General features: G+C 42.4%; 1 protein-coding gene across 1 annotated transcript; it reads right to left on the bottom strand.

Annotated features, from left to right (window-relative positions):
- Positions 1-290: 290 nt before the first annotated feature.
- Positions 291-3,102, bottom strand: LOC145069265 (putative aldehyde oxidase Art an 7). Its single transcript, XM_079016212.1, has 3 exons — positions 2,149-3,102; positions 1,878-2,044; positions 291-1,780 (listed from the first exon to the last, which is right to left on the bottom strand). The coding sequence occupies exons 1-3, from the start codon at positions 3,100-3,102 to the stop codon at positions 589-591; spliced, it is 2,313 nt and encodes a 770-aa protein (XP_078872338.1). The 3' UTR covers positions 291-588.
- Between the last annotated feature and the right edge of the window lie 10,954 nt (positions 3,103-14,056).

Genomic DNA, 14,056 nt, shown 5'->3' with positions numbered 1-14,056 from the left:
AATTTTGTGACTAAAGTATAACTTTTTCATAAATATTGAAATTTTTCTGACAATTTATTATCATAATATCATACTCTACAATATCCATTTTAATTCATTTGTCATGTAAACTTTTGGTCTATCTTTTCTGTTACAGATAAGAACGGTACGCAGATTGTAAACATTTTTACTTTGAAAAAACAAACAGAACCTTAGTTATATCAGAAACAATAAATTCTAAAGAATATTATATATAATAACTCAAAATTAAGATTAAAATACAAAAAAAAAAATCTTAAAATCAACCGGCCAATATCTCATAGATGATATTATTAAAGATCAAGAAAAAGGTAATTTTTACATATAGAGCTACACAACTAATTAAACAAATCTAGAGTTATTAAACAAATTAATACATATGTTCCATGATTAGCACTTTCCAAACTAATCTAATTAGCAAAAAAAATCTATAATCTTATTTAAACTTGCTATATATTTGAACGATGTACGCATTGTGATATGAATGTTAAGAATCAACCTAGAAAAGAGCTCAGCGAAAGTATCCAAAAATGCCACCAAAAAATATTTTTGTTTATTTTTTTCCAACTGTTACTCGATGTGGACCCAAACACTAGGCCCGGGCACACCCAGTCGATTAACAAACAACATGTAGTAACCGGGAGGAGCAACAGTTCCACCACCAGGTGCAACAGCGTTGATCACATTATTCTCAATGCTTGTCAATGCCGGAATGAGCAGCCTCTGGTTTTGGGAGAAGCCATGTGTGGTGAATGGTGGATACACCATGGTCACCATAATCTCACCCAACACCATGGTTTCATTCGATTGGAGTGTAGCAGCAATCTTAAATGGTTTTCCATACTGCAATACTAAATCGCTACCCTTTGCATCTATAATAGGTCTGTTTGGATCGAGTGCAGGGTCCAAGTAAGGAGGAGAGAACTTCTCAACTCTCAGTTCTGTTGGAAACTGCGTATCAAACGTGTAGAACTGATGCATGTTGCTACCGGCGACCAAAATTCTTGTGTCCGGCAACAACGCTGAACAAGAATGATACATCCTCGCAATGGTTGTAGGGTTCAGTGGCTTAAACCTGTTACCCATAGGTTTGGTTGGCGAATATAAGAGAGGTGTCAAGTTAGCGTCTGTTGCATCCTCCCAACCGGAGGTACCACTTTGGGCACCATTAAGCATCAAAAGATCGGCGTTTGGAAGGTCTAGTAAGTCGCCCATTACCCTTCCTGACGGCATTTGTTCTTCATCCGTCCATGTTGCATCTTGATTCAACGGTTGGATTCTATGACAATCTCTTAGTGCAGGCATGAACTGTTTCTCAGTGACATGCCTTGCATCCACCACTTTGTACGCATCCGGTGAGTTACCACCGCAAATTACAACCTCGGTATTGATGACTTTGTTATCAGCGGTGAGCTTCAATGGGAGAAGAGCAGACTGGCCAGAAGGGGGATAGTTGCGAGACCCGCCTGCTAACTCAGGATACTCACGAACAACATTCCCTGTTTGGGGTTCGAAGCAGATGGCTCTGTTGTTCGCATACAGGAATATGTTCCCATCAGGAAGGAGGAATTGAAATGGGTACAAGTTGTTTTCCACAGGTCTTCCTGGTCCCAAATCCGGTGTCGTGGTTTCCTTGAGGAAAGGCATATCGAATCTCCGGGGTTTGAAATCAAGTGAAGGTGGTACGATTTCATAGCTGAAAGAACCCCGGCCTCCCAACACGACGGCGCTCCCGTCCGGCAAAACTACATTAGATGCGTACCTGCGGTGAACTCCGTTGATCAGTGCATATATATAGAAATTATATGTAAAAGTAGCATTCAGATGTTAGACGACAATTCTTTTCAACTCTAACATACCATCTGACATCAGCAAGAACATTTAGTCGGGTCTCAAAGTCAGCTTTAGGATCATCATTATTAGGAATCATTCGAATAGCTTTATCACCGGTGGCGGTACCACCGGTAGCAGCTAGGTTTCCATTTGGCCATAAGTTTCCCGACGAGCACCATGCGTCCCCTTGTAACTGCATGAATCATAATGCATCCATAGGAATTTATTAGAATTCAAGCAACGAAAAGAATATATAACAAAATCGTTGATCATTTAATAACAAACACACATGTATACCGTAAGCGTTCTGACTGCCGAGGTCCTCCAGTCATAAGCGATAGCATGAGCATAGCAATCTGGCTGGTTTTTTGCATCTGGATTTATGGGGCAGTTTCCCTCGGGTTGCATTTTTATGCCCGAAGGGCCAAGCGACGTTGTATCATACCAGACAAGTTTATCGTTAGGCATCAACTGGAGCTGCATGGCAGCCACACCAGCATTTGGATTATCGATCACCCATTCGCCCAAGAAGCCAGTTTCAAGCGGCGGTGCTGTGTAATCAGACCCACCATCAGCGACGGCCGCATTTGGATCCGTAGGTTGGTCGATTCCTGGCTTTTGATTATCTCCTGGCTGATCCGGATTTGGATTGTCTTGGGGCTGATCCGAATTAGGATTATTAGGTTGATCCGGATTTGGATTGTCGGGGGGTTGATCTGGATTTGGAATATCTGGTTGAACCGGATTTAGATTATCTTGGGGTTGACCCGGATTTGGATTATCAGGTTGATCTGGATTTGAAATATTTGGTTGAATCGGATTTGGATTATCTTGGGGTTTATCCGGATTTGGATTATCAGGTTGATCCGGAATTGTTATATTTGGATTAACTTGGGGTTGATCTGGATTTGGATTATCAGGTTGATCCGGAGTTGTTATATTTGGTTGAATCGGATTTGGATTATCATGGGGTTGGTCTGCCTGTGGAACATCAGGTTGATCCAGATTTGCTATACTTGGTTTTATTGCATTTGGATTATCTTGGGGTTGGTCTGGATTTGGATTATCAGGTTCCGAATTTGTTATATTTGGTTGAATCGGATTTGAATTATCTTGGGGTTGATCAGGTTTTTGATTACATTTACCAGGTTGGTCGTTACCGCCGTCAGCTATATCCCGGGCAACAACAAGAGAACATGCAAACAATATAGGTATGACCAAACCGAGGCATGTTTTTATAATATGCGCCATTGGAGCACGTTATACTATAATGAATTTATTTTACCACTACTATCTAGTTTTATACCTTAATTCCCTAAAAACTAGTTATGTCGAATCAACTTGCTTTCCTAAGTAAATGGTTATCAGTTTTGCTTTTATGGCCACCAACATTAGCATTAGTTTTCGTCGAATGACTCGGTCTCTTGATATATGTTACGAGTTTGTCTTTAAACGCGTTTACTTTTGTCCTTTGAAAGGCAACGTTTACCATTTAACTTCAATTTTACCAAAAAGGTTGTTATTCAAAATAAATTTCAACGCATATAAATAACTTTACATTGAATTCTATTGACAATTATTTTCCATTGTAAACTAACAACATAATTAACTTTCTTACGAAACAAAAGTATATATATATATATATATATATATATATATATATATATATATATATATATATATATATATATATATATATATATATATATATATATATAAATTCAAATGAGAGCTATAAAAAGTTAAGAAGAACTATTCTTTTTACCTTATAAATAATTGTATACTTATAATTTCTTAAAATATATGTCTATAAAGCCTAAAAGGGTATTTTTGTCAAACATATTTTTATAACTTAACACATCAGACATATGTTTGATCAATATTTTCTCACAAGACAACTATCATTACATTTTCTCATCTCTTTCTCTCTCTTACCTCCTACCATCGCCGGCCACCACCACAGTCGCCAACACCACCGTCGTCGGCCACTACTACCAACGTGGACACCACCGTCGGAATCATTGTCGTCGTCCGACAAACAACGATCTTCAAATCTGGAGTTGTCGCTTTCAAATCTAGAGCATTCTCCTTTAGATCTAGAACCTTTGCTTTCAGATCTAGAGTCTTCGCCTTTAGATCTGTCGTCACCGTGTGCAAACTCCTTCCACTATCATATGTCTCACCAGCATCAACTGTCGCCTTGCATCAACCACTTTACTTCGTCGGAACGCTAGAAAAACCTATAGTCTATTTTGCAGTCTAAATATGTGTAACATCCCGTTTATTAAATAAATAAATAGATAAATTAATAAATGAATAGTAGTCTTAAAATCCATAATATTTAGCGGGGTGTTGGTTTTGGGGAGCCAAATGATATAATTTTAATTTCCGGGGGTTAAAGTGTAATTTCAGGATTTATTTTGTAAAGATTTTCAGAAGTCAATAGGTGTTTGGTAAATATTGGACCTAAATTGAAATGAGTTTGGAATGCTGATGGCTGAATTGGTAAATGTTGGATTTAATTTGAAAGGAAAAAGGAGGAGGGACTGAAAGTATCAATATGGATCAATGTTTGAAATTGGACGGGGCATATAAACCAATCACCCATGCCATGAAACCCTAACCCTAAAACTATACTCCGTCGCCACCTTATGCCTCCATTCCTCCAGCCACCGCCACCACCCGACTCCCTCTTGTCTTTCCGATCGGTCGAATCTCCAAGCCACCGAACGTCCACTGACAGCTCATGTTGCCAGCAATGACGAATACTGCTAGGAATCCGGGGACATCGCAGCAAGTGAAGATTGGAATACCAGGTATCGACGTCATGGTCGTCACCGTTGTCGGAGTTAGGTAGCACCAGTCGAGTGCCGATGTTTACTGTCGGCGAAGCCAAGGATTTCGAAGCCGACGTTCTGTAACACCCCAGATTCCCAAGTATTATTTTATTCTTTATTTTTGGGTGATTGTGAGGAGACTCGGCTAGTTGGAGTCCAAACTCGCCGAGTAGGATCGCGGTTTTGTACGCGGGTTCGCGTCTGGACTTGACGAGTCCAAAAGTGGACTCGGCGAGTCCATGCTGTTTAATGAAACCCTAATTTCCAGGGTTTGAGACCTATTTAAAGGGGCTTATGGCCGTTATTTGCGGCCACCAACCCCAGAGAGAAACCCTAAAGAGATTTTGAGCGTTTTGGGAGGGAGAAGAGGCCATTATTGACCCTTGAAGCTTTGTTTGGCAAGGCAAAGGAGATTCTAGCTAAGAGGAGGCAAGGGAGGTGGACATCCTTCGATTTTGGAGCTCAGAGCATCATTTTGGAGGTATATTTTGGCTTCCTTTTCTGTTGTCATGATAAACAGAGGGGTTAGGGTTTCTTGACCCCTTTGTTGGTTAGATTTGATGTCCATTTCGTCCCTATTTGTGATGAGGCTTGAGATGAGATCCATAGAGGTCCAGAGAAGCTTTATTCCTTAAGCTTTCTGAGGATTCATGGGAGTTTTAACCTAGAGTTATGAGATATGGGGCTAAAACATCATTTAGGAGCTAATAGTTGTTGTTTGAGCACCAAGGTTTGGACTTTACGTGATTATCATGCCTAGGGAGGCCAGATCTATGATTGTATGGAATAGATCTAACCTCAGAAGTGAGTTTGAGTTATGCATGGCATGGACTCGTCGAGTCTGAAGAACAGACTCGGCAAGTAGCATGAAGTTTGCCCGTAACCACTCAGCGAGTAGTCTTGTCGAGTTAAGGGGTCAACTCAGTGAGTCAGGGAGAGTCAGGGGGGACTGAGTCAAGCCGGAACTCGCCGAGTTGTTCTTGAGACTCGGCGAGTTGAGTCGTGGTAGCCCCGCGATTTATGCCAGGTGAAACTCGTCGAGTCAAAGAAATACTCGACGTGTCAAGAGAGAATCCAAGGGAGTCAGAGGACGTGTATAGACTCGCCGAGTCGCCCTAGTGCACTCACCGAGTCCGGTCGAAGTTGACCGTTGACTTTTGTTGACTTTTAGGGTTTGGTCAGTGATATGGCCTTTGGGCTAAGAGAGGGGTAAAATGGTCTTTTACCCTTAAGAGGGTGCCAAGAAAGGGTTGATTCTAGTTTCGAGAATTATATTCATGAGAGTATTTGCCTTATGTGTTAGACGGTGGCGAGTTCGAGATTCAAGTGTGGGGATATCCGCTTTCTGCTTGCCAGGTGAGTCTTCTCACTATACTTTACCTAAAGTGGTAACAGAGTTATGTGACAGAGTTATTGTATGCTATCTATGTGATGTGTGGCACTGCATTATTTCTACGTGATTTATGCTGTGTGTATGTCAGAGATAGGACCAGAAGGTCCATAAAGCTAGGACCAGAGGGTCCGCAGAGTTAGGGCCCAAGGGCCCACAGAGTTATAGCCTCGAGTGGCTAATAGGTGCTATATATGGTATTTTTAGTATTATATTCCAGTGTACTTGTATGCTATTTATGTGTTGAGATTTATTGTGATATGTGATATGCATGATTCAGAGTTATCAGAGTTAGGACCTTTGGGTCCATAGAGTTAGGGCCAGAGGGCCCACAGAGAGCTGGGACTGGAGGGTTCCAGTGAGACACACTGACCGGAGGGTTAGTAGAGATTATAGCCTCGAGTGGCTAATATGTGTTAGAGTGGTATTTTGGGGAACTCACTAAGCTCCGTGCTTACAGTGTTTTATGTTATGTGTTTCAGGTTATCACAGGATCACGGGACGACACCGACTCGATTGTACACACCAGAGAAAGCATTTGTTTTGAGGATCCTGGTTTATTAATTGATTGAACTAAAAAGTTATGTATTGAAATATTAAATAAAAAGGAGATTTTTGTGAAGAGTGTTAAAGAGATAAACGAATTTTAAATGAAAATTTTGTTTTGAAAATCTTGGTGTTACAAGTTGGTATCAGAGCCTTGGTTTGAGGGATTCGGATGCACCTTCGGGTAAATCTGGACTCAAACTGAGGAAGTAAGAAAAGTTTTCAAAGAAATGATTTCCTAAAGGTGAATAAGAGTTCAAAGAGAAAGCGAGAAAGAGCAGTGTGTACAGTCAGCCAGAGCCCGAACGGTGATTTCCCAAAATACCCTTACATTTGTGTTATGAGATATTTATGATGCACTTTATGAGATATTATACATGCTAGAGACCGGCTAGGTACTTCATATCTTAGGACTAGAGTGTCCTAATCTATGATGCCTTAGCCTAGGAGTTGCTGTTATATGTGATGTGCTTTTGAGTGTGAGTGAGAATACTCTGTTGAAATCCTTTTAGGGGATTTGAGTAGAGGAGTAATCTAGGAGAGACGCCTAGATGAGAGTTGTGGTGCTTATCGAAAGAATAGTTAGAACCCGCAAGGGGTAGAATTGCAAAGTTCGGTGGTACTTTTGAGAAAGAGCAGAGCAAGCGGAGTTACCACCCAGAGTAAGTCTATCTATTCTTCGATGCCCGAATGTTGCTTGCTTCGTGTTTTGTGGAACTCTTGATGATGGGAGTCAACTACCAAATGAATATGACGATATTCAGGAGGTAGATGACTGGCATCATTAGGAGTTCTTCAACAACTGATGGCGGAGAAGTGGGAGGACTAAGGATGAGCCTAGGGAGTGAGCTTAGCCAGATGAGTACGCTGGCGGAGTAGAGTATTTCACTGAGGAGCAAGCACGCGTGGCGGGATTAGTAAACGAGAAGGTTGAGCAGCTACTTAGGAGCTCTGGATTGGTCCATGTGGAAAGTATGGGTAGATGTGGCAGGTAGTATGGGCCCATACTACCGAAAGCAGAGGACCCGTACTCGATACAGGGGGTATTCTGGAGGCTCTAAGTAGCAGATTAAGGAGTGATGTTATGGTTCTAGTACCATACATCAAAGCAGATTGCGGAATGATGTTATGGTTCGAGTACCATACATCGGAGCAGATTGAGGACTGATGTTATGGTTCGAGTACCATACATCGGAGCAGATTGAGGAATGATGTTATGGTTCGAGTACCATACATCGGAGCAAATTGAGGAGTGATGTTATGGTTCGAGTACCATACATCGGAGCAGATTGAGGAGTGATGTTATGGTTCGAGTACCATACATCGGAGCAAAATGGGGAGTGGTGTTATGGTTCGTGTACCATGCATTGTAGCAGCTTGAGAAGAGACATCAGGGGCTGAATACCATGGTTCTTAGCAAATGATGCTAGTGATTCTACGGTTATCTGATCATGATTGAGTAGTGGAATTTGGACGCGATGGGTTTTAGGCCTGAGGACCATGATTGAGTCCGAAGAGGCATCCCTTGAGAGGGAGTTCGAGAGCATTTCAGAGTACCTTGGTAGAGAAGGCATTGCAGACTGAGTGAACAATCATCCGAAGGAGGAGATGTCACCTTCTGTGACTTGTTGGGTGTTATTTATGTTTCCTGTGGGAGAAGGAGAGGCATGAGATTTCAGTTTTGGGTTTGGGAGTAAACCCTATGGGTTGACATTGATGTCAATGTTTTCCACTAGAGTATTAGGCAGCGTGTCTGCCATGAGGAAGTGATCTACCAGGAGCAGGTAGTCAGTGGGGACTGAGATGGTCAAGGAACGCATTACATTGAGTATAGTAGGGCGTGTGGTAGCGGTATCAATGGGTAATCCAGTCGAGTATATCAGAGCGGTGGTTCTTCTGTCTATGATGGGTCTTGAGCATGGAGGTGGAGACCTTGTTCTCGTGAAGATTCACGTGTTGGAACGGGGGTTGAGAAGTCGAGGATGAGGAGTATGATGATTTATTGTCTCAGTCTAAGAGTCAGTGATAGTACTGGACAGTTGGGAGGTTCAGTATTGGGAGGGTATGAGACTTCGGATGGATAGAGGCGGTCATGATGAGAAGTTCCTGAGAATTTCTTCGAAGACTAGGGTATTTGAGGTTTCTTTATCTCTGCGTGGGGAGATCATTGGGCGTTGAATGGCACCTTCCAAGCGTAAGTGTGATGTTTCTGGAGAAAACCATCTGTGGGGTAGAGTGTTGATGCGTCAATTAGTGATGTTTCGAACCCTGAGTGGGGGAGAATTGGGTTTTTGAGGGAACCAGAGACTTGTACAATAGCGGTTAGGGTTTGAACACTGAAACCTGCGGCTCGAATTCATGGGATCAAGGTTATGGGTAATCAAGGAAGGGAAAAGGGTTTCGGAGGATCGTCAGCGTGTTCTGAAGCATTAGCGCTTTCTTTGTATTCCGATTGAGTGTTTGGAAACACTGAAGTTGCGCATTGGGTAAAGTGGAGAATTATTTATGGAGATCAGAGGAAAGGTATTGATGTATTTTATGGTGCTGGGGATAGGAGATCATTGGTTGAGGCAGGACATGGTGACGTTCTGTAATGGTGTTCCGTGGTACCCGAGTATTATGCCCCGATTTCGGAGTTATTTAGAATCTTGCGTTTGAGACGACTAGTGGTGCATCATGTATCCACGGTTCTAGTGGGAGCCCTTCGAGTATTGGCATCCAGAGGGATTATTTAAGAGAGTGGATCTCCGCTAGGGTAGGCATTTTGTTATGTCGATTGCCTCTAGAGTTTGTGATGCATATTCGGGTCGAGTATAGGTAGCTACCTATGATAGTATGCGGAGCATCAGTTAGTGGAGGCAGAGAGTGTTGTGATACTGCGGGGAGCCGTAGTACTCACTAGTCAGAGGGTGTTGTGATACTGCGGGGAGCCGTAGTACTCACTAGTCAGAGGGTGTTGTGATACTGCGGGGAGCCGTAGTACTCACTAGTCAGAGGGTGTTGTGATACTGCGGGGAGCCATGGTACTCACTAGTCAGAGGGTGTTGTGATACTGCGGGGAGCCGTAGTACTCCCTAGTCAAAGAGTGTTGTGATACTGCGGGGAGCCGTAATACTCGCTAGTCATTGAGAGGTCATCATGATGTTGCGGGGAGCCATAGTACTTAGTAGATGGCAAGAGAATGTGATGATGGAGTGTTCTCCGATCACTGTATAATGTGGAAGAGTTTTGGGCTTGAGTGGCCCTAGTATTGAGTTTGTGGAGCCTGGTTGTTGAACCGGGGGCGAGACTGGGGTCTCCGTCTCTGTCGGGAGATTCGGAGTTGAGAGTATCCTCGGTTGGACTGTATTTTTTTTCGCATAAGGAAAAGAGAATTTCGTGACTTGCGTGTCACTGGGTCGGGATAGTGGTCACGAGGAGGAAATTAGTGGGATATTTGGATCATGATATGGGTGACCTTTGGAGGCTCAACTGTGGAGTCAAAGGCTGACCTGGTGCTCAGTCTCGAAGAGGGATATGAGAAATGAGCTAGAGCTTATCATGGTGATATCTGAGGACACTTCAGAGTGAGCGAACGATTCAAACGCTCGAAGACGTGTTTCGTGCATGTGTATTAGATTTTGGAGGGAGTTGTGGCACGTATTTACCCTTGGTTGAGTTTTCCCATATCGACAGCCGTCATTCGAGCATTGGTATGCCACCCTTTGAGCTGTCGTATGGGAGGAGGTGTCGGACCCCCATTTGCTGGGGAGAGGTCGGGCAACATGTTATGGGTAGTACGGAGATTGGGCTGCAAACGACTACACAAATTCAGCAGTTCAGGCGGAGGTTATTGACCACTCAGAGTCGTCAGAAGAGTTATGCGGACAGGCGCCGGTCCGAGCTCGAGTTCCAGATCGGCGACCTTGTGCTCCTGAAGGTCTCTCCTTGGAAAGGAGTGATTCGATTTAGGAAGATGGGCAAGTTGGGGCCCCGATATATTGGTCCATTCAGGGTGGTCACGAGGGTAGGCAGGGTAGCCTATCGTTTGGAGTTGGCAGCAGAGTTGGGTCAGATTCACGACACTTTCCACGTGTCGCAGTTGCGAAAGTGCGTAGCCGACGAGTCAGCAGTAGTGCCACTAGAGGATATTCAGGTGGATGCGAGCCTGAATTATGCTGAGAGACCAGTGGCGGTCAGAGATCGAAAGATTAAGCTTCTGAGGAATAAAGAGGTGCCACTGGTGCAGATCCAGTGGCAACATCGAAAAGGGTCAGAGTTAACTTGGGAGCCAGAGCGTGAGCAGCATCCGGAGTTTTTTTTTTTTTTTTTTTTTTTTTTCTTTTTTGCAGAGTGAGACTTCGAGGGCGAAGTCTAATTCTAGTGGGGGAGAATTGTAACACCCCGGATTCCCAAGTATAATTTTGTTCTTTATTTTTGGGTGATTGTGAGGAGACTCGGCGAGTTGGAGTCCAAACTCGACGAGTAGGATCGCAGTTTTGTACGCGGGTTCGCGTCTGGACTCGGCGAGTCCACGCTGTTTAATGTAACCCTAATTTCCAGGGTTTGAGACCTATTTAAAGGGGCTTATGGCCATCATTTGCGGCCACCAACCCCAGAGAGAAACCCTAAAGAGATTTTGAGTGTTTTGGGAGGGAGAAGAGGCCATTATTGACCCTTGAAGCTTTGTTTGGCAAGGCAAAGGAGATTCTAGCTAAGAGGAGGCAAGGGAGGTGGACATCCTTCGATTTTGGAGCTCAGAGCATCATTTTGGAGGTATATTTTGGCTTCCTTTTCTGTTGCCATGATAAACAAAGGGGTTAGGGTTTCTTGACCCCTTTGTTGGTTAGATTTGATGTCCATTTCGTCCCTATTTGTGATGAGGCTTGAGATGAGATCCATAGAGGTCCAGAGAAGCTTTATTCCTTAAGCTTTATGTAGGGTCTGAAAGGTGTTGCATCTTGGGCTCACTCTTTAGTCCATTTAGTCTCCGGATTAGGCCTGTCCATCCGTGAGTTATTTCTAGGGTTTTGTATTTATAGGTGCTTGCATGCATCTTAGTACGTAAGATTTGGAAGTCAATTATTCTAAAAGATATTACCTTTATCGTTTGTAACCCTAATAGCCTCTACAGCGGAAGTTCTTTATCGAGCTCTGCTGAGGCTTGAATCTATTGAATCATTCGACATATTTTGATTCATTCTTGTGCTTGATATTACTGTTTATCGTTTTTGTGATTAACATGTTCATAGATCTAAACGATCAAAGAGTTTCTTAACTCTTCAAGTGGTATCAGAGCAGGAGACTGTGTAATTCATACACATCTCTTCTGTGAAAGAAGTGATTAGGGTTTATTCCGCATTTACTGATATTTATTGATCCGTCACTCCATAATTGATGTATCTCATTATCTATTCATCTTGCCCTAATATTACATATTACAAGTATGATCTTATAACAAGTTAAACGATCAAGCATGGACGATTCTCAATCCAATCCTATCAACATCTCAAACAGTATAGGATCTACAACCAAGATTCCAATTCTCTACACTCAAGATTACGAGGTTTGGGCGCATCATTTTGAAGACTACGTCATTGGATCTGAAGATAATGGGTATCCGATATGGGAAGGTATTATGTTTGGACCATTTGCTCATTCAGGAACATCCAGAATTATTAAAACTCAAAAGGAGTATAATGATTTGTTGAAAGATGTGAAAGATGTTGCTCAGGACGAAAAGGAGAAGTTTCAATGCAACATCAAGGCATTGAGACTAATTCGATTCGCTCTTCAATCTGACACGTTTAGATTGGTGAGTTCCTGTAGTATAGCTAAAGAAATCTGGGATCGGCTGCGAGAGCTGTATTCCACAGATGAAGATCTGGAACACTCAATTCAAACCTTACTTCTGTCTGAATTTGGAGAGTTCAAGCAAAATCCTGATGAGTCTGTTACGCAGACATTTGATCGCTTCAATCATCTTCTCAGCAAGATGATCAAACATGATATTGAAAGGAAGCTCATTGAACAGAAGGTCACTTTTCTGAATGGTCTAAGATCCGAATGGAGAGCTGTTGTGTCAACGGTTAAAGCACACGAGCAGTTCAAATCTTACTCGCTGGCGAAACTGGTGGGAATTCTGAAATCCCAAGAAAAGATAGTGCAGCAAGAGAGAAGCGTGGTCTCAAATCTGGGGTCTCTGGCGCTTTTGTCCAAGGGTAAAAGTGTAGAAGAAGTTGAAGAGGATCTAAATCTGGGAGATCACGATCTGATAGCCGAAGACTATGCAATGATGGTGTCAAATCCTAGAAGGTTCATCAAGAAAAAGTTCCCTTCCAACAAAAATCGTAATTGGAAGGGGAGATATAGTTCTGAAAAGGTGAAAGACGAACCGAAGGTTGAGGAATTGAAAAGGGAAGCGAAGGGTGAAGCTGACTCTGGTGTCAGTTGCTTCTACTGTGGTGGGAAGAATCACTACGCAAAAGATTGCGTGTTGAAGAAGATGGAAGAGAAAGATGAAGAAGCAAGTCTTTTGAAAAGAATGGAAGAGATAAAAAGGAAGAAAGTTGCTACTAATCCCTCTCTGAATGCTCTTATTGTGCAGGGTTCGGTAGATGATGATGAGTTCGATGGCGTGCAGGTGTGGTCGACCGACTCAGAAGACGAGGAAGTAAGAAAGCCTTCTCATGCAAAGGCATATGTTGCAAAAGGTGGTGAAAATGATGGAAGATGTCTTATGGTGACCGATGTATCTCATATTAGGGGATACAACACTAATGGTGGAAATGAAGAGGCCAAGGAGCGAGAGGACTTATGCTTTACAGCAAAACCTCTCAGTGTGCAGATCAATGAACTTGATGAACTAATCAAGAAGGTACAATCTGTTTTTGTTTCGTTTAAAATTCCCCAAAAATCATATGAAAAGGAATTAAATAACTTGAATTCAACAATTTCAAATCTAGATAGTTGTTTAACTCAAACATGGGTCACAAATTCTAATCTGACTGACCAAATAAGCAGGGTGTCATCCAAGAGTGAGGAGCGAAGGATGTGGATAGAGCAGAAAGAGTTGGAGCTGATTAAGTCTAGGGATGAAAACATTTATTTACAAAGAGACAATCTGAAATTGTTAAAACAAAGGAATGTTTTTTGTTTGATTGCCAAAAGGCTTTATGCTAACATTACTCAACTGCATCTAAATTGTGAAATAGGACAAAAGATACATCGCATGATTCTGGCCTTCCATGAGTTTAAGGAGGATGAAATTGATGCCGAAGCATACAACTGTGAAAGTGTTGTATCTTCCAATGATGTTAATCCCACTTACATGTATGGTCTGGACAAAATAGAATCTTTTATAAAGTCCAAAGACCATAAGGACATGCTTAAAAATCTCTTGGATGAAAACGATAAGTTGAAACTCAGGACCGAAACCATACAAAAATTCGAC

The sequence above is a fragment of the Lactuca serriola genome, chromosome 8 (assembly GCF_051521515.1).
Source record: "Lactuca serriola cultivar US96UC23 chromosome 8, Lser_US96UC23_V15, whole genome shotgun sequence".
In the NCBI taxonomy this organism is placed as follows: domain Eukaryota; kingdom Viridiplantae; phylum Streptophyta; class Magnoliopsida; order Asterales; family Asteraceae; genus Lactuca; species Lactuca serriola.
Note: the sequence above shows the minus strand (reverse complement) of the source record. Positions and strands in the feature narration are given on the sequence as shown.

Excerpts from the sequence above, each read along its gene's own strand:
- LOC145069265 (XM_079016212.1), bottom strand. The coding sequence starts at position 3,102 with ATGGCGCATATTATAAAAACATGCCTCGGTTTGGTCATACCTATATTG. Across the intron at positions 2,045-2,148 it reads CGGCAGTCAGAACGCTTACG|TTACAAGGGGACGCATGGTG; the intron begins GTATACATGTGT and ends TGATTCATGCAG. Across the intron at positions 1,781-1,877 it reads GTTCTTGCTGATGTCAGATG|GTACGCATCTAATGTAGTTT; the intron begins GTATGTTAGAGT and ends AGTTCACCGCAG.